The 19,444-nt window shown below is 38.1% G+C and overlaps 1 protein-coding gene across 1 annotated transcript in view; it reads right to left on the reverse strand.

Moving 5' to 3' along the window:
* Window positions 1-1,683: 1,683 nt before the first annotated feature.
* The window catches only part of HECTD2 (HECT domain E3 ubiquitin protein ligase 2), a 35,233-nt gene continuing 17,472 nt past the window's right edge, over window positions 1,684-19,444 (reverse strand). The window contains exons 7-21 of the mRNA XM_083614097.1: window positions 18,062-18,107; window positions 15,766-15,875; window positions 15,197-15,345; window positions 14,224-14,347; window positions 12,781-12,877; window positions 11,888-11,995; window positions 10,598-10,730; window positions 8,602-8,690; window positions 8,019-8,177; window positions 7,289-7,363; window positions 6,331-6,418; window positions 6,057-6,163; window positions 5,255-5,370; window positions 5,008-5,151; window positions 1,684-2,971 (exon numbers count right to left, since the gene is read on the reverse strand). Of these exons, the coding sequence (XP_083470223.1) occupies window positions 2,851-2,971; window positions 5,008-5,151; window positions 5,255-5,370; window positions 6,057-6,163; window positions 6,331-6,418; window positions 7,289-7,363; window positions 8,019-8,177; window positions 8,602-8,690; window positions 10,598-10,730; window positions 11,888-11,995; window positions 12,781-12,877; window positions 14,224-14,347; window positions 15,197-15,345; window positions 15,766-15,875; window positions 18,062-18,107 (1,666 nt within the window). The 3' untranslated portion in view covers window positions 1,684-2,850. The remainder of the gene's footprint in view (window positions 2,972-5,007; window positions 5,152-5,254; window positions 5,371-6,056; window positions 6,164-6,330; window positions 6,419-7,288; window positions 7,364-8,018; window positions 8,178-8,601; window positions 8,691-10,597; window positions 10,731-11,887; window positions 11,996-12,780; window positions 12,878-14,223; window positions 14,348-15,196; window positions 15,346-15,765; window positions 15,876-18,061; window positions 18,108-19,444) is intronic.

Here is a 19,444-nt window from a genome sequence, read left to right on the forward strand (position 1 = left end):
ATCGGATAAACAAAGTTCTGTGTTCAGCAGCAATGCTAATTACAATTGCTCATCCTATTTCACTAGTTTGTTCTGAAGTTGAGAGGAACAATGTGCAGCTGCTTGGAGGAAGCATGGGATACAAATATAATAAGTTAGAATTAAATTAATATTTGACTGGATTCTATTTGAAGGAGTATCTAGAGCATAGGGGTTTATGAATAGGTCTTGCTTCCTGATTCAAGGGTTGGTGTTTAGTCAGTGAGTAGAGAATTGCCAGAAAGGCAGCAATTCCATTTATTCTTGAAATGAGCAAGGCTAGCCTAAGAGATCTTTCTGTCTGAATTGGAGCAGCTAATCCTCCCATCTCACTGGACAATGCATTGTATCCATGGCCAATCACATTATTTTGGCAGCAGAGGCAGAATCTCCACTCTCAAAAGTCCCTCTTCACCCTCGCTGATAGCAGCAACAGTTTATAATAGATTTAACTCTTTGCTGCCCTTTCATGACGCTCAAAACCCCCCTTTTCCTAATGGCGGAGTTGTCTCTAGAATCACAGAATGGAAAGGGACTACAAGCATCAACTAGTCCAACACCCTGCAATGCAGGAATATTTTGCCCACTGTGGGGCTCGGACCCATGATCCTGAGACTAAGAGACTCATGTGCTACTGATTGATTTATGTTCCCCATATTATTCCCTTTAATCTGTTTGTCCAAGGCACTGCTCCAGAATTTTCTGTGGTAAGACTCTTCAGTCTATTCTGTAAAATTGAGTTCATCAGTTACTGTCACGAGACCAGCACTTTTAATGGATAGAGATCTGCTATAACATTTAAGTATCTGACATTGCCATTCCCTTGTACTGTATCTTTTAGCTCTTCACTCTCATCAGGAGAGGTAATGACTCAAATTAAAACCAACATATACTGGCTTTTAAGTGGGTACTGGAAGGGAGCCAGGAAACTCAAGCAGAAGCTGTATGACTCTTTTGGTCTACTAGGCAGGGCAGCAGTCCATGTCCTCCGCTACATACTCACAGTAAAAAAAAACTGATATGTGGCCTGTGAGCTGGTTCCTTTCAAAACTTCCCCCAGTGTCATATTAACTGTGTCCCTAGAAGCCTATATGGTTGTTGATAAATGCTTCTGGAATGCAGAATATTAGTGCTTCATTTATTGGATATGGGCTTGGGGGGGGGGGACCCTTTAACTTTAAAGTAGCACTAATGAATCAGTTTTCCATGGACCAAACACTCTAGAGAGCTCCAGTTTTTTTATATAATTAATGTAGAAGGGCTCACATCCTACTACGGATGTAAATGAGGCACTCTGAATGCAGAGAAGCCCCATATGCTCACTGAGGGTTATCTGGTCTAAATCTCTCCTAGAAGGGATGGAAGAAACATGGCTGGATCAAACCACATATCCATCAAGTCCAGCATCCTGGTTTCAACAGTTGTTATCCAGATACCTGCAAAAAATGAAGGCAACAGTTCTTTTCCAGTAGTATCTGGCAGCAGCTGGTAATCAGCACTATGGTGTCTATGGAAACAGAGGATCCATTTATCTCTCACAGCATAGCCATTGATAGATGTGTCATTGATAAGTCTGTCTAATCTGTTTTTATCAACATCTAGACTAGTTGTCATCTCCATTTCTTGTGGCATTGAGATAAATAAAAGCTAGACTATCTGATACAATTTTATAACATTCACAACTGTATAAAAATTTGCTCAATTTATTTTAAACCTTGTGTAAAAGACAGTATGAAATTCCTAATGAAAAGATGTATAATTTTAAAATATCAAAATTACACCTTTCATTGCTTTGAGAGGTGACTTGTTTACCATCAAATAAATTCAAATGTACTATTATACATTAAATTTCCTTTTCTTAAAATTACAATTACAAAAGTACACTAACAGCCAAACTGTCTAGCTTAATATCACAATCATGCAACTGATTTAATACTTAAAGTTGGTCCAAGAATCTAGATAAATTTAAAACAGCAGTTTTTACATTCCTGTACAATCAGCTCTGTTAATCTGTAAAGGCTTAATATATAACATCTGAAACTCTAAAATTTGTAAAAATAAATCTTTAGCTTTATATTGCACTATCAAAATCATATTGGCCTACAGGCAATTATTTACATGCTTTTAAAATAGTTCATTTCTTGAGAATGAAAGCCCAAATATTAACAATATATATTAATATTATATTTGCTCTACCTTAAAACTGTTATTTGCCTCACCACATGCCTCAGGTCAATGGCAGCTATAAGCTCTGCTATATTGTGTGTACTGTTTGGAGATCACCTTTCATCAGGTTTAATTAATCAAGATTCCCCACCCCACCCCATTAAATTTCTTAGATGCCTACTACTAAAATTAGTCTTGAGGCGACTTACAATATAAAAGTATTTTAAAATATATATTATTTGCTGTACTTCCCTGGGGAATATCCATAAGCTAAACCAACAGTGAAGTAGTCTGTAGCTTTTGCCTGTAGCTTGTACAACCTGAGGAGTCAGAGGCTGACTTTCTTAAGTCACCTCCCTTTGTGAAGACAGTAAGAGACAGTTTCATTTAGACGAAGGCAAATATATACATCCTCAGATCTGACAGTCCTGACATCTTTCCTCTATTGAGTATTGTAAAAACAAATAAACATGAATACTGTACAAAATTGTTTTCCAGCAAGAGAGTATATTTCTATACAGAAAAGAGTGCACTTTTTCTTTAAAAAACAAACAATTCTACACCGTTCTAGGTAAGACTGTTACAGACTTAAAAGCAAAATGAAAAGCTTTAAAGGCACAGTCAGAGGAAAGCGAGTGCTACATTGGCTATACTTTTCAAGTGTTCTTATTCTAAACCAAAGCCTTCTGCATTTGAAATTCCAATTGTCAACTTCTGTTTCAGCTCTTTTTTGGTCTTGTAAGGAGGCAGGCAGAGCTGATTGAAGCAAGTGTGGGCAACAGGTAACCTAAAAATATTGTGAGAGAACATACACATTTTTAGTAAGAAACAACTCAACTGACTAAATTTAACTTTTGCTACAATCCACTGTTCCATGTGTGCAAATATGTATGTAGGTGCTGGGAGTGAGTCAGATCCCATTCTTTTTAGTAGAGGGACTAGTTTTTGCTGAAAGGAATTCACACAAAGTAGCTCTCTGCACTTAAATTAAGAAACAGCTATTCTAGTCAAAGGGACTGCCACACACGAGGAACTGAAAGCCAATATAATTGGGCCACACAATTATAGCTGCAGCCCAATGTTAAGGGTGTGTCACTTGAATCACATTCTGCTATTATAATGAGAATTAGGGTGAGAGGTATATTTTATATGGCTTATAGTTAGAAAATGGTTCAATGCACTTATTTGAAACTTGACAGTGTAGGAGAGGTAAGTGTATGGATGGTTTATGCCAAATTTGGGATAGAAACGATAAGAAATTGCTTATTTTTAATGAGTTAAAAAGTTGGACAGACTTAGGGAAGTTGTCAGGCCGTGTGCGCACTTTTTGGTTACCCCTGGTTTAAGAAATCTCCTAATTCAGCTCCAATCGATGAAGCAGCACAGGGTAAAGTACAGTGGTACCTCGAGTGAAAAACTTAATTCGTTCTGGAGGTCCGTTCTTAACCTGAAACTGTTCTTAACCTGAGGTACCACTTTAGCTAATGGGGCCTCCCGCTGCTGCCACCACGCGATTTCTGTTCTCATCCTGAAGTAAAGTTCTTAACCCGAGGTACTATTTCTGGGTTAGTGGAGTCTGTAACCTGAAGCGTCTGTAACCCAAGGGACCACTGTACCTTTATAGCCACTGAGTGTGGAATCTGGAATAGCCTAGACCACAGGTGGGAACACAGTACTAAGCCATCATTCTGATGCAATCCATCTACTCTCCCAATGGCTGTAATGCTAAGCCAAGGTTTAGTGCAGGGGTGGGGTACTGGATTTGGCCAGATCATTATCATTCCTGCCTGTTGTGGGCCAAGACTGATGGGCAGGGAGAGCCACCCACCTTTTAATCACCTGATGGCAATAAAAAGGTCACTTGAAATCATCATGGCCACAGGGGTCTTTAGAAGCCCCTTTCAAAGTGCTATCTCGTGAAGCCCTTTGGGCTTTGCAGGCACTCACAATCAGGCTGATTGATGGTACCTGCAAACCCCCTTTTGACCGAACCAAGTTTGTACCTGTTTTCACTTGTAGGGAAGGTGGGAATGGCTTGGCCAAAATGGCCTCACAGGCCAAAAGGGAGGCCTGGCAGCCCTAACTTGGCCTGTGGGTCAGAGGCTCCCCAACCCTGTTTTAGTGCTCTATGGACAAGCATGAATGAGCCTGAGCAAAGAATTGGACTTGTACATTTCCTTCTTCTTTCCCTTCCCACACAGCTGGGAGGACTTCGGCAGAGTTTAGTGTCACTTTTGTAGAATCTCAGCTTAGCATTATGGGATCCTGTTTCAAATAAACTGCTAAGTTTCAGAACAAGTCAGCTGAAAACTGTGGCCTATAAAGCTGGCCTATTAAAATAAACAGTGTTAGGATATAGACTTCAGCAAGCCAACCTTCAAAAGGTTATCTGGTTATTTGGCTTACATGAGTTAAACCAACTGTATTTGCTTACAGCTTTAAATCTAGGGGGAATAAGTTTATTATAAAGGAACTCTGGTTTTAAAAAAGCTATGCAACTAACATAACAAAACGATACATTAATGAAACAAAGTTATCTATTTAAGATACTTATATTCCACATTTCAGAATGATTTCCTCACAAAATGGTAAACCAATATATATAAACTAAAGCAAATAATAATGCATACACAATTTAAAACAATAAATAACATTAAAATTGCCAGGACATTAAAACAATGGCCCGCCCAGTACAGCCATTATAATCAGAATAAAAACAGGAACACAGTTCCACAAGTGCAGGGCCACCAATGAGAAGGTTTGCTCCCAAATGCCCCTCAATGTATTTAAAGTCAGAATAATGAAAACGGAAACAGAAGTTACCAATTTGTGGATGCTTCACTCTTTGAAATCTTGAAATTCAGGTCGGCCATTCCTCCTACAGGTACTCTGTCACTTCCTGTAGCAAAATGCAGGAGCTTCTTTTGAAGTTCAAGAGGAAATTCAAGTACTACTTCCCAGAAATACCTGCGGTAGGTGTAAAACCCAGTTTCAGTCCCCATTGACAATTGGTTTTTATTGGAATTTTGTAGAAATTAGCATTAAGAATCAAGGGGGAAAATATGTCTACCGGACAGTAAGATCAGTTTTCTGGTAACCGTCATATTGCGTGTGCTTCTGAAGAGAATGCATATCCAGTTCAGGACTTCCACAAACTAGAATTTCAACCTCCTCAGGACGAAGCAGCTGCCAAATTATTGAATTTGAAAACTAGATCAAACAAACTAGTTAAATAGTTAAGCAGTGGATTTAAATTAATTTAGTCCCATTTATTGTTATGAACTTAAATCATGTCCAGATTGACTGAACAAATTGATCAGCTTGTGAGTTAAGGTATATTACTAAGGTGTCACTAAACCCACTGTTACTTTCCTGTACAAAGCAAGAAAAAAGAAAAGCACCTGCACATTGCCGATCATTCAACAATGATCCTTCTATTTATTGCATATATATCCTGCCCTATTTCTGAGGTGCTTATTGCACCCATTTAGCATGGGTTTTCTATGTCTGAGCTTAATGTTTCTGTAGAATCTACGCTGACTTCTATAGTGAGTTGGAATTTAGATGTGTGGGGGAGAAAGTCTGCTGGTTTAGAAACAATGTGGAAACTCAATGAGCTCACAAAACCTCTTCATATATTAGATGCTTTGATGTCTTGAAACTATTAACTAGTAATTACTCAATAGCATAAGGCATTATATATCTTCACTACTTAGTATTTTGTGGCACAAGGCACTTCAAGTTTATCATTTCTACAGTATTATTCATGGGCAAACTCCATGCACATATTACACAATCTCTAGAGAATATAATAAATTCTTCAAACTTTTGTTTAGTACATTTTCCAAATACTTTTTGCTTTTTATTCTTACCATTAATGCATATGAAGCACAGACACTATGAAATCCATAATAAAATGCTGCAAACTGTTTGTAGATTGATTTGTTGAGAAGGAAGTCTACATAAAGTTGAACATACTCTGAAAAGAAAGGAGTTTTCATTTCTTTTGCCACACATTAATCATTAACATTTATTGCCCTGTATCTTAAACTGCACCACACTAAAAATATGCAGAGTTACTACAAACCAGCTAAATTTAAGAAAATCACCTTAATATTCGCAAGTTTAATTATGAAATAAAATTACCTTTTCTATTCTGATTTGTAACTGCGATTTTATCACCATCAGGCTTTAGGTTGTAACATTTTATGACTCCAAATTCTTCTTGAAATACCTGATCAGAAATAACAGCATCAGTGTGCTACAGTGGTTAGTGTGCCAGTCTAGGACTTAGGAGATCCTGGTTTGAATAATCACTCAGTCATGAAGCTCACCAGGTGTTTTGGGGCTACTAGTATCTCTCAGACTAACTTACTACGCAGGCTTGGAGGGGAGTATTGTGTACATTGTCTCCTTGAAGGAAAGGCAGGGTGAGTATGAAATAAAAAACCCCTATATATACATACAACAGTTGTATGTATACAACAGTCCTAGAGGGGGCTTTCATTCAATGCACACACATAACTGCACAATTAAAGCGCTACCTGGATCCCAGTTAAGGAAAGGTTGGGATGGCTCATCAGTAAGATTGGGGGAAAACGCCCATTGTTTTTGGGAATAGTCCTGAGCACTAGAGGGTAAATACTACACTTCACTTGGACACCCACTGTAAAAAAGGAAAATGGATGTATTTTCTTTCTTTCTTTTGACCTGCTATCACAATCCCAAACCTCAGTCCCCTGCCATAATGGGAAAAATGAGAAAGGAAGAGCTTCAGTAACCACATGAGTTACAGAGGCAGATAAACAGAATGCAGATGACAGGAGGACCATGTATTCCAAGCTGCTGAGGGCAACAATAAATTAATTGGGTTTCCTGGGCAGGAATATAACCCACTATACAGCTATCCATTAAGCAAGAATGATGAAGATCAAGCGCTGTAAAAGCACATGCTGGTATTTTACATGTCAGATGTCTATTTTACATGAAGTTACTAATTTTCAGAACTATTTTGTAAAGCTAATTTTCAGTATAATTTTTATATTGTTAGAAATAGGACATAGGCTACCTTTTCTATTTTATAATAATTGCTTTTCTATTATACCTGGAAGGTTGAATAAAAGTCTTCTTCAACATTCCCTTCATAGGAAAGAAGTTCATTTAGTCCATGAGCCAGTTCCTGCAAGCAGAAAAAAATGTAACATTTGTAATATAGTAGATGTCCTCCTTTTCACCTAAATCTCAACACAAAAAGTACAGATCAACTGGGAACGCATACTGGTCATACTGTATACTATATGTATGAATTGCTGCTTTCCACTTTAAAACACAATAGCTTAAAAACCTAAGAAAAGCATGCTGGATCAGGCCAATGGCCCATCTAGTGCAGCATCTTGTTCTCACAGTGAACAACAATAGTATATCACAAATAAGGTGTCATTTGGCTCTCAACTGCAAACCTTCCAAGCATGGCTGAAGTCTAAATTGCAACTTTAGCTTATGATTAAAAAGTCACATGGCCCATTTGTGACAAGCATAAAGCTACTATAAGACACAAGCAGTAGTTTTAAATATCATCCCTCACCACTGGTATATGTTTCCTAGCATCGTAACATGGGCCTCAATGTGTGAAATTTCTAATAGCAACCTGGAATTTGTCTATGCTTGCAGAATATAAACTGTATTGCCAGTATATAAATGCAGTCTGAAAATGCAGAGTCAAAATCAGTGTTAAAGAATATAGACTGTGGCTGGAAGCTTAGGAAACCCAAGAAAATAATAACACAAGAATTACTATTTGCAAGTGTTCTTTTAAAGCATTGTTTTATACCTACCGGCATTACCCGACATAGGTCATCAATAGTAACGCTACCAATTCCTACAGGTGCATTCTGATCACTTGGTACAATGGGAGGACTAAGTAGCTTTTTGTAGCAGCATAGTGGAAATCGAATATCCAGTGTGATACTATTATAGACAGCTAGTCCCATTAGCTAGGTGCTGGATGTTAAGCTGAAAATCATACTCTTGTCATAAGGTATCACAGTATAGTTTGAGTTGTGTGTGAACAGAAACATTTAAAGAGGACATGTAAAAACTGAATGCAAAATTATAAGATATAATGTATAGCCTGCAGAAAGTATGGCTATTTAATAAATTCAGTCTTGCAATCTGCCATTTGATTTGAAGCAAGCAACAACTGGTTTAGCTGAGCATTTTGGAAGCAAACTGCTGTTCTCTCTCTCTCTCGTTCTTTAATCACAAAAATATATGTTAACATCCACTGTACATAAACAATATAAGAAAACTTTAATGATTTGCTATGAAAGGAAAAACAACTAATTTAAAAGTTCAAATATTTGTGACACGGTTAATCTGCTGTGTACACAGCACCTTCTAGTGGACAGGAAAGGATACAGCACCAACCAATCGGAATTCAGAGTAGTTATCACAGTTCAAGCTGCTAAACCAATGACAGTGAGAGTCCTTGTGATATGTAAACATGCCTGTCGAATAGAACAAATATTTTTTGTATTAAAATTCTATCACTTGTGCCCCAAATACAGTGTGATCTTGCCATGATCAAGAATTCTTGAAGCCCTGTTGATTTCAAATAGACTTAGAAGTATGCACCTTTAACCGGATTCTGCTTCCAAATTTATTCAAATGTTTGCTTGCATTGACTGTGTTGTCAGGACGTTAGAAAGCAAATTCCTTAAAACAAATTTCTCTGCCCATTTCAGATATTGTCTTTCCCTTTCATATAATTACTTTTCATCATTATGAAAATTTAAGCTGGAAGTTGAAATGGAAAAAAGAGTGCTATAAATCTAACAAACCATGAAGCTATCAGCAACATACTAATTTAATTTCTATCAGAGCTCTTTTTTGACCCAGACAGGTCCATAAATGAGTTACAAAATGATTACAAAGAACAACAATATCAATAATATCCAATAAAACAAAAAAAAGCTATACAGGTTTATACATTATTAATATAAACTGAATGACAAAAAATAACATTTTTTTCAAAAAAACCCACCCCTCAATAATTCAATAGATTCCAACTCCCTCTGTAATAAACCATTCTTACTCATAATCGGAATACTAATAGAGAGAAAGCGAACCTACCGTATTTTTCGCTCGATAACACGCACCTGACCATAACACGCACATCGTTTTTAGAGGAGGAAAACAAGGGAAAAAACATTCTGAATGAAACAGTGGATGTATCATTTTTGTGCTTCATGCTGTGGCCACAGACATGTGATCTGATGGTGAATTTGGGGTGACCCAATGCAAAAATCCTGAGAATCCCTGTGGATCCATGCTTTGTAACCACGTTTTTGCACCATTGCAGCCCCAGGCAACAGTGGGTGTGTGATTTGGGGGGGGGGCAGGCTGTAGCCATGGACATGCTATGTGCTCTGATGGTGAATTTGGGGTGACCCAATGCAAAGATCCTGAGGATCCATGTTTTGTAACCACGTTTTTGCACCATTGCAGCCCCAGGCAACAGTGGGTGCGTGATTGGGGGGGGGCAGGCTGTAGCCATGGACATGCTATGTGATCTGATGGTGAATTTGGGGTGACCCAATGCAAAGATCCTGAGGATCCATGCTTTTTAACCACATTTTAAGTGGGGAAGGAAGGAAAAATACAGAATGGACAAGGAGCACGAGAGGGGTGTGCAGAGAAGCAGCTGGCTAAGAATGCAGGAGAGGGGTATAACGGGAGGGAGGAAAGGAAGGCAAAAGTTTTCCCTCACCTACCCACCCAAGCCAGCTAGCGCTCTCTCTCTCTCTCTCTCTCTCTCTCTCTCTCTCTCTCTCTCTCTCTCTCCTGCATGTTTTCAGCAGCACCGGAGCACAGAGACGACACTCTGCTTTCCCCTCTGCTTGCCTGGAGGGGAGGGGCTTTCCCTGCTCTTTGTTCCCTGAGGCAGAATGCAGGAAAGCAGCCACTTCCTCTTTTCAGGTTTCCCTTCTCCGAGACGCGCGATTTGATTTTTGCCTGATTTTTTTTGCCATTTGGCTCCAGGGACCACACATTCGCTCAATAACACGCACAGACATTTCCCCTTCCTTTTTAGGAGAAAAAATCTGCGTGTTATAGAGGGAAAAATACGGTACTTGCAGAATACCATAGCTTCATTACAACCACTGAAAACAGTTTTTCCTGCATTTTCATCCTCCACATTTTCCACAGTAGAGAAATATGAAACAGGGCTTAAGTATGCAGGCTGGTTCATACTGGAAGCATAGATCTATCAGGTCCCAGATGAGTAAGTTAGTACCAATGAATTCTTGGCACAAAGTTGAGGAGTTAATTTAAATAAAAATCCTCTCCGCTTTGCAATTCTTAATTCTTGTCTGACTGGAAGTGATAGAAGAGCTTCAGTTTAAACACTCACCATAGTCTGGATGAAAAATTTGTCGAATTAGAAGAAGAAACCATTCTTTTGTTAGGCCACCCATGTCAAGACCAGCTTCTCCTACAAATGTAACTTTCAATTTCTTTTTCAAATCTGCTCTTTTCCTTGTCAGCTGTTTAAAAGCACACATATATAAATTAGTAAAAAGAAACATAAAAAACATTTTAATGTTATACCTTTTATTTAACATGTGAAATCAGTTTATTATTTAACTCAGACATCATAAACACATCTTATTAGTCTTTGAGGAATCAATAGTCCATGAATGTGGAACTGCATTTTCTTTCTATGCTGAATCCTTTGATAATATCTGAATGCCATGGGAACAGCATTGTGATAGTTTGTCCTTAGAAGTGTAAGAGAGTGAAGGCAGGAATAGAATGTGTACATTTTCATATTGTTTCATATTGTTTCTCTTGTTGTTTCTCTTGTTCACTATATAATCTCCAAATGGAAATACAGTGGTATCTCTGGTTACGTACTTAATTTGTTCTGGAGGTCCGTTCTTAACCTGAAACTGTTTTTAACCTGAAGCACCACTTTAGCTAATGGGGCCTCCTGCTGCTGCTGCACGACCGGAGTACAATTTCTGTTCTCATCCTGAAGCAAAGTTCTTAACCCGAGGTACTATTTCTGGGTTAGCGGAGTCTGTAACCTGAAGTGTATGTAACCTGAAGCGTATGTAACCTGGGGTACCACTGTAAGTGGTTGGTATACAGAAGATTTTTTTGCCACTGCCTGGCTGCAGTGATAGTGTATTAAAACATTTGTCACAGTTGATTGCACAGTACGGTCATCATTTCTGAGTCAGGCCCTATGCACTGAATTAAAAAGAAGCTCTTGCCAATGTTTTGCAAAACTGCAAACATAGTTTATGATTTAGTTATTTATTTAAACTACTTCTACTCTGCCCGTAAACAGAAACAAAATATAAAAAACAATTTTTGTAATACAACTTAAAAGCAGTAACAATGTGTGATCTATAAAAGCAGCATAAGATCATTTGGCAGAGTAAACGTCAATATACTGGTTGAAAAGACCATGCACTTTCCCCTCCCCTTCCCGCCCCTCCCCTACAACCTTCACGTGAATGCCAGAACTGAAGATTTGCTGAAACCAGAGTTTCCCTTTACCACTGAAATGGGAAAATGATTTTATACTGGATTACACACCAGGTTATGAAACCAGACAAGTACCTTTAGGTAGATTATATGCATGTGCAGCTTAGAGGCATCTTTCAAGAATCAATATAGAAATAATTCTGTTTACCTCATCTAGTGAATCGCTAACTAGGTGCATTCTCCTCACTTTCACATTTAGAAACAACATGTTCATGTCAGGCCTCTGCCTCCGCGAGACTTTGTCCACAAGGCTTTGCTGTTTAGAATCCAAGACATAAAACAAAAGAATTAACTACAGCATATTATCATCTATATCTTATGTAGGACTCTGAACTAATGAAACTCCTTTCTGAAACACTGTGGTTTATACAAAATATTGCAGAATAAATTATGCAATACTTAGAATAATAGAACAGTGTTTTCCACTGCCAATTTTAGATCGGGCAATCCTGCAAATTCTAATTTTTCTCATAGTCACTGCCCAATAATATAGAATATTCCTTATACTGATTTTAATACAGCTTTGAATTAAAGCATTAGCCTCGTAGCCATAAACAAGTGCATGGAATTCTATGTAGGTGAGTGAGTGGGCTGGTGGAGAAGCATAGGAGCCAACTCCTAGGGCTGAGGTTCCTTTGTGCCCCCCTAAAATATTTGAGGGGCCTGGGCTCCCCCGAAGTTGATGGGAATTGCCATTCAAATGGTGTACGTATGCCATGTCATGTGATTGATTATGTGGGGCGGTGCTTACCTGGCCCTCCCCATATTTTATTCAAGTTGGCACCCCGTGGAGAAGGGAGGGAAAACTCTGACCCGCCTCTGCACCCAGCATAGAAACAAAGTTGCTTGTCAGAGGGTGGAAGCCTTCTCCATGTTTAGAATAAAAATGCAGCAGCTTGACTCCGGGAGATGGAGCTCTGACTCTCTCCTCTATCAGCACCCAGGGGACTACTGAATTTTTTGGTAGCCTAGTAATATTTGTGGGCATATTTATGAACCTGTTTTAATACATTATATATTTTAATAAAAAAATATACTTACCCGTGCAATATTTATCATCTGTTGTTCAGAATCTTTTTGAATAATAACCTTCTTTGCTGCTATAGAAATAATAAATGGATATTGACAGAAGGAAAACCTGAAAGAGACAGAGAAGCATTAATTATATTACTTTCAAAGTGATTATATTAAACACTATGAATTAGAGTAGCCAAATACAACAAACAAAAGTCTTAAAGCAAGGCAATAAGGGACTGCCTAACAAGCACCCATATCAAGACCACCATGTCAAAATATGGAGGCCACAGGTTCTCCAGCCCTGCTTTAAAGTGCTGAGCTGTATCTTAGATTAAGTCCTGCTGTCTTTTGGGGGGAGGGAACAAGACCAGCTTTTTGAGGAATCCTCTCTTGTGGCAGAAAGTTGTCAATCTGAATCTTACCTCCTGCCATCCCAGAAAAACTGAAAACCCATCCACCCAGGTCGTGGCCACAACATTGATTCAAACTGCAACCCTACCCCTATATTCCTGTTATTCGTGAAACATGGAATTGGAAAACCATAAGTCGGACAATGTACCATACAGCTGTTTCTCCAAAAACTAGTAAAGCTATGATTTCCCAAACTATTAGCTATGAGCACACTTTTGTTTGTGTGGACAGTTTGTTGAAGAAGGCAAAAGGAAGCATAAGCAGATTAACAGAGCATAACTGATATTTTGAATTAAAAAAGAAAAACATTTATTAACAACATGAAAGCAATATGTATGATATACAGGAGCAACAAATAATATTAGCCATGGAATAGAAATGCAACATGCTGGTTGCATTAGCCCAGCCACTGAAATGAAGTATTGTCAGCCTCAGCATGCAAAATATAGGACTTCATTGCCCTAATAAGAATTCAGTGTTTGCAATCTGTTGCACATTGATCTTAATGCTTCAAAGCAGTCCACATTAAGATGAACAATGATGAAGAACAGAACTGCCTGAGGTCTTCTGAAAAGCTGCTGTGAATGGGCATACACATTGCTGAAAAGTATCTCTGAAAAGTACAATACTAGCTACTCATAAAACATCTTAGTCATAAATGGGTGAAGAACTGCACATTAAAATCAGGGAAAAATGAAAAGTTTTTGTCTAATGTACACGAGTTTGATAACCTAACATTACCTATAAATTATTGGAAGACAATAGTTTTTGAAAAACCATTGTTTTTAAAATATCTTTAATTAAAAGTGATAGGATGACCACTATAGATGAGGATGAGGATGAGGATGATGATGATGATGATGATGATGATATATTTTTATACCCCATCTGGCTGGGTTTCTCCAGCCACTCTAAAATGGACAGAATGGTTCATTTTAGTAAAAATGGAAACCCTGAAAATATTGCAACAAAAATACAGTCAGTGGTTGATAACACGCAACCCATGACATTTAGTAGCCTTTTGACCATGGTACTAAACTCTTTAAAAATTCTTACCTTTGAGAATTTCCATAACATTGCCAATTATGATATTCTTCCATGAGATCAATATGATCCAGTGTAGAATTATAAAAATCCATATATGGAACAATAGAAGGATTAGCTAGACTATTTGAAGTATCTATAAAGATATATTTAAATATGAGTTTTCAGAAATGACAACCAGCTTTCTTTAGAGAAATGAAGTTAGACTTTTTATAAAAAACAACAAAAATAAGTAAAATATACAGTAAACGGCCAGTCAATCCCTGAAAAAATCTTCACCTATGGAAGTAAAATCATGACTGCTGGAAAAAAATAAGTAACTGGGTGCCATTCGTTTAGCTCTTTTTCCCCTGAAGTTTTAATATCTGTGCATTAGATTTAAAAACTTATTTGTAGAACAAGATGGCTACACAAAAATTAATGCAGTTTTCAGTTCTATATTCTTAAACAACAACCAGAAAATTAAATCACTGCAGTAATAGAAGTGATTTACTTATGCTGACATTCATTTTTTATTTCAGATGTATTCTATACAATTGGCTAAGCATTGGCAGTCTGTAAATTTTCCGACCCCTTGCTGACCTGCTACCATAATCATGTAAAGTTCCCAATTGATGTTCAGATGGAAGGTGTTAGCAATAGAACGTTAAGAACAAGTGCACTTTCTGTGCGGAACATGAAAAGACAGTTCCAATGGAAAAGTTTCTATCCAACTTAAAAGGGGTGTGTGATTAATGGGTTCAGGGATGCCAGAGCTGCTGCTGCTGCTGCTGGCACAAGGGAGTACTGCCACAGATGACTGGGCCACTCTTGCGAGAAAGGCCAAAGACACATTCATGTAAAACATAGATTTTTCCTAATGGACAGGCAATTGACTGTACATCACTAGTTTTACTGCCTGGTTGGAAAAAACACGACACATGATATAAGAAAAGCATCGTATTAGAAGAAGGAACACAAACTAATTGAATCTGTGGAAACCTACTAAATAAAGACAACACTTTGGCTGCTGATGGAATCCACCAAGAACACTTTTCCAGAGGAGGCAATTCTTCAGGCTTTGCAGGAAAGAGTCGTAGAGAAATAAACTGTAGCAGCCTGTCTAGCACTTGCTTGAATCTCTTCTGTGATATCCTATAAGAAATATGCTGAAGTCATTTTTATGATAGAAAGCAAACTATAGAATGTTAGTGGAACTCATAGCTTTTAATGAAAAGTATTTAATAGCTGACAAATTTCTATTGAACTGTACTAAAGTGGTATGGAGAATAGTTAGCAGAACTGTTAACTTTTTCTGCGGGCCAGTTCTAGTCTGTTAGTAGGTATCAGATGGAACTCTGGAGTAGATTAGGCATAGAAAAATATAGTATAATTTGTGTATTTTATAGTTGCTACAAATACTGAACCATGTTCCATTGACTGCCAGTAGGTTTTAAAGGTTTTTTTAAAAAAAAATTAAAGAGCTGACCTAATCAGAACTAACATATTACAATAAAATCCCATTAGCAATGGAAGCACACACTTTCCAATTGTAAACAATAGAGAATGATTTACTTTTTAAACCAGTGAATTAGGAAGTGATGATCGCCTTCTGTTAAGGCAGCAATCTGTCTTAGCAAGTGAGCATAAATAACAAATGTTGACGTGGTACTAAATAGAGGATTCTGTAAAAGATTAAAAACACTTTGTTAGTATTTTGGTTGTAATTTATTTTTATACTATTACAAAAATCACCATAGTAAGAAATGATTGCTTCTATTTCTTTATTTATTCATAAAAGTATTTTTATACCACCATAAAATAAAATATATCAAAGCATAGTTATGCAGCTAGCATGCTGGTTTGACTGAATGCGTCCAGAGTGTGGCTAATGTTTCATTGTGTGCGTGGGTGCTTGTTGCTGCCTTGAAAGAGGCAGTGGTGGGGCCTCTCCTAAAGAAACCAGTCCTGGAACCCTTGGCCAGGAAGGACTATTGACCAATCATAAAAACCTCTTTCATGGGGAAAGTGACAGAAACAATTATGATGGGGCAGCTGCAACCATTCTTGGATAATATGGATTTTTTTAGACCTGTTCCAGTCTTGGTTCTGAGCTGGTAATGGCACTGTGCTGGCCTTGATTACTCTGATGGATGACAATTACAGAGAGGGATAAGGGGAGTGCAATATGGGAATTGGGATCACTGTATTACAGCGTTTTGGGGCCTACAAATGAGACTGAGTCCATACAGTAGCACTGGGAGAGTGCTTTTCAGCTCCCTGGAAGTTATGCTATGATGTGCCACAGGGCACTATTCTATCCCTAATGCCGTTTAATCAACACAAATTTAATTGACATGAAGCTGTTGGGAGCGTTCATTAGAAGTTTGAGGTCAAGATGCCATCAGCACCCTCATGACACTCAGCTCTTCGCTTTCCCTTTTCCTCCACCCTCCTCCTCACTCTTCTCAACTCTACCTTGCACACATCTCACCCATTTTCATACCTTTTCCTCTTTCCTATTGTGCAGCCTGCTTTGCACACATACCCCATTATCACATTTACCCCCCTTTTTCCTATCTCCTTCTCTCCACCTGTACACATACCAACCCCATTTTTATGCCACGTCCTCTTTCCTTTTGAGGCAGCTGAGGAATGGAAGAAGGAGTCGTTTAAAACATGCCATTTCCCCCTCTTTCAGTGTTTCACCCTCCTTGCTGAACTCATTCAACAGCAGAAGTTTGAGTAAAGCTGGGGTGGAAGAAAATCGAGATGAAAATTGTGATTTTAAACAATGGCTGAAGCTTGAGTAAAGCAGGAATGGGGAGAAAAAACAAACCAGCTTTAACAAACAGCAGAGATGGGCACAACACAGAAACTAACATCAGAAAGATAACAGATCAAGACTTTCCCAACTTCCTTCTCACTGTACTCAAACACTGCTTTCAACAGCCATTTCCCCCCATGTTACCCCTGCTCACGCTTCTCAAACATCTGCTATTGTTAAAATTGTCACATTTCTTCTCTAAGTTTGTCTCCATCCATGTTTTACTCAACCTCTGCTGCTGTTTAAAACTTTTATTTTTCTCTTTGTTCCCACCACCCCTGCTTTACAGGAAGTTCTGCTGCTGTTTTCCCTTGTCAGTATCCCTCCCTTCCCACTCCCATGCCATGGTGACTGGTGTTATGCAACCTGCTTTCTCTTTTACTCCCCTACCCCATGCAAATCCAGGCTTGTGGTAAAGCACTTCAAATCCTCCAATTATTGTTGTTATATATTTATTTATACCCTGCCTTTTCCTCTGATGGGACTCAAGGCAACTTACAGATAAAACAATAACTGTTAAAAACATAGAAAAATCAACCATTAAAATACAATTAAACATTGATAGAGTTCAAACAATATACACATATAAAATCTGCTTAAAATGAGGGCTGCACTCTGACTTCCTGCAAATCCAGGATTGTGATGAGGCACTACAAATCCTCTAATGACTATGTAATAACTGCCTAACATTTTTATGTAGATAGGAAGAAATGGTTACTTGTAAATAAATTTCATTTACTAGGACACCAATGTGCTAATTCAAGCAATAAAATTCTATGCCTACCCACTTACAAATACCATTACAAGCAGATGTGCCAATATGCCTTTTCAAATAGCAAAATTAACTTGGTTTGTGTTTCCTTGGGTCTCTTGTTCCTTACTGTTGTTGTGCTACGCTTTGTGCGTGAGCACTGCAAACATACAAAGAGCCACACAGGAACAATTAGGGGTAAGTCAAAATAGCATAGAACAAAATGAACGTCAACAGAAGGGCTTCAGTGGTGCACTTATTCTCTGGTAATAAATAAAGGGTTCTTTTCCTACCTGTATTAGTACAAAATATGCTCTAAGATCATCTTTTGTACGTGGCCTGAAAGCAAATAAACGGTCCTAGAATGAAACATACCATTTCAGCATGTGTGCATACCATAAATTTATTTAACATGCAATTCCAACTCCTTTTTCACCTGTCAGGATGTATACATGCAAGCACATACACAAAAACTATGTAGTCTTTCCACATTTAAGTATATAGAGTAGCCTACAACTTCTAGAATATGACTTCTAAACTGTTAAAGTTTTACTATATCAGCAAAATTAAGGAAAAAATTGTTCCAATTAGTTACATATGAAGAACTCTTTAGAAGATGCAGCATTGCTTGCATTTAATTATATGCTAACATAAAGCATAACAGGTTGCTGTTTGAGAAACACAAGTCCCGAAGATAGTTGTGTGGTTCTCTCCATTATGACCTATATTTGGAACAAACCTATCTACAAGTGTGCAGATTCATAACTTAAAAGTTCTGTGCAAAAAATGCAAATGGAGATTTCTTGCTTAAGGAAAATATTTTGTACCCATTTCTGTGAGCTTTCAGTTACTATTCATGCTTGCTTGAAAATAGTACCGTTTATAATCAGTTTGGAAACTGTAGCTCAAAAGGCCATGAGAGAACAGGAATAAATCTAATGCCCAATGAATTCTTTGAATCTTTCTTCACAGCAAAAAATGTAGGCCAGATATGTGAAAGATTGTTTTCAAGGACAGTGTCTAAAGAACCAAATCAAACAGAGTGTCAGGGCTTACTGACAAACATTAACATCAAAAGAAGAAGCAGAGGGTAGTAATAAACAGCAGTTCTCAAAAAGAAATAGAGGATGCAATTCAACATAAGGTTAAGTGGGATATGTGCAAGCAGAACAAGTCTGCTTGTGCAATGGGATTTCCCCCATGTCTGCTCATCCTAAACATCTTCTGAGGTTTCCCCCAACACTTCAGAGCAGATTTAGGGGGTGCAAGGAGGGGATGTGGGGAGGAAGGAGAGGGAGGAATGTCCCTTTGCCTAAGTGGACCTCATTTTGCTTGTGCAACAACTTAATTGAATCTCACCCAGAATCGTCAAGGTGGGGTATGTATTGAGAGTGGTACCATTTAACATTTGTTAACTTTCTTGAGTTATGGTGTGCAGTCTGAAGATCACACCAAATTAAAGAAGAGCCCCCAAAGGATCTCTCCATACAGTGTGAATGGGTGGCAAAATGGCAAATGAGAATCTATGTTGTGGGAAACAAGGGGGCAAACCCGAGAAGATGTGCCTTAAGGGGCTGAAGGATTTAATAATGATGCCAAGTATAACACACTTTCTAATGGCTGTGAGTTGACACTGGTATCTGTTTCTGCTTTGTTGAGTCCTGGGGGCATTTGAG

This window comes from Podarcis filfolensis, assembly GCF_964270895.1.
Source record: "Podarcis filfolensis genome assembly, chromosome: 5".
Classification (NCBI taxonomy): domain Eukaryota; kingdom Metazoa; phylum Chordata; class Lepidosauria; order Squamata; family Lacertidae; genus Podarcis; species Podarcis filfolensis.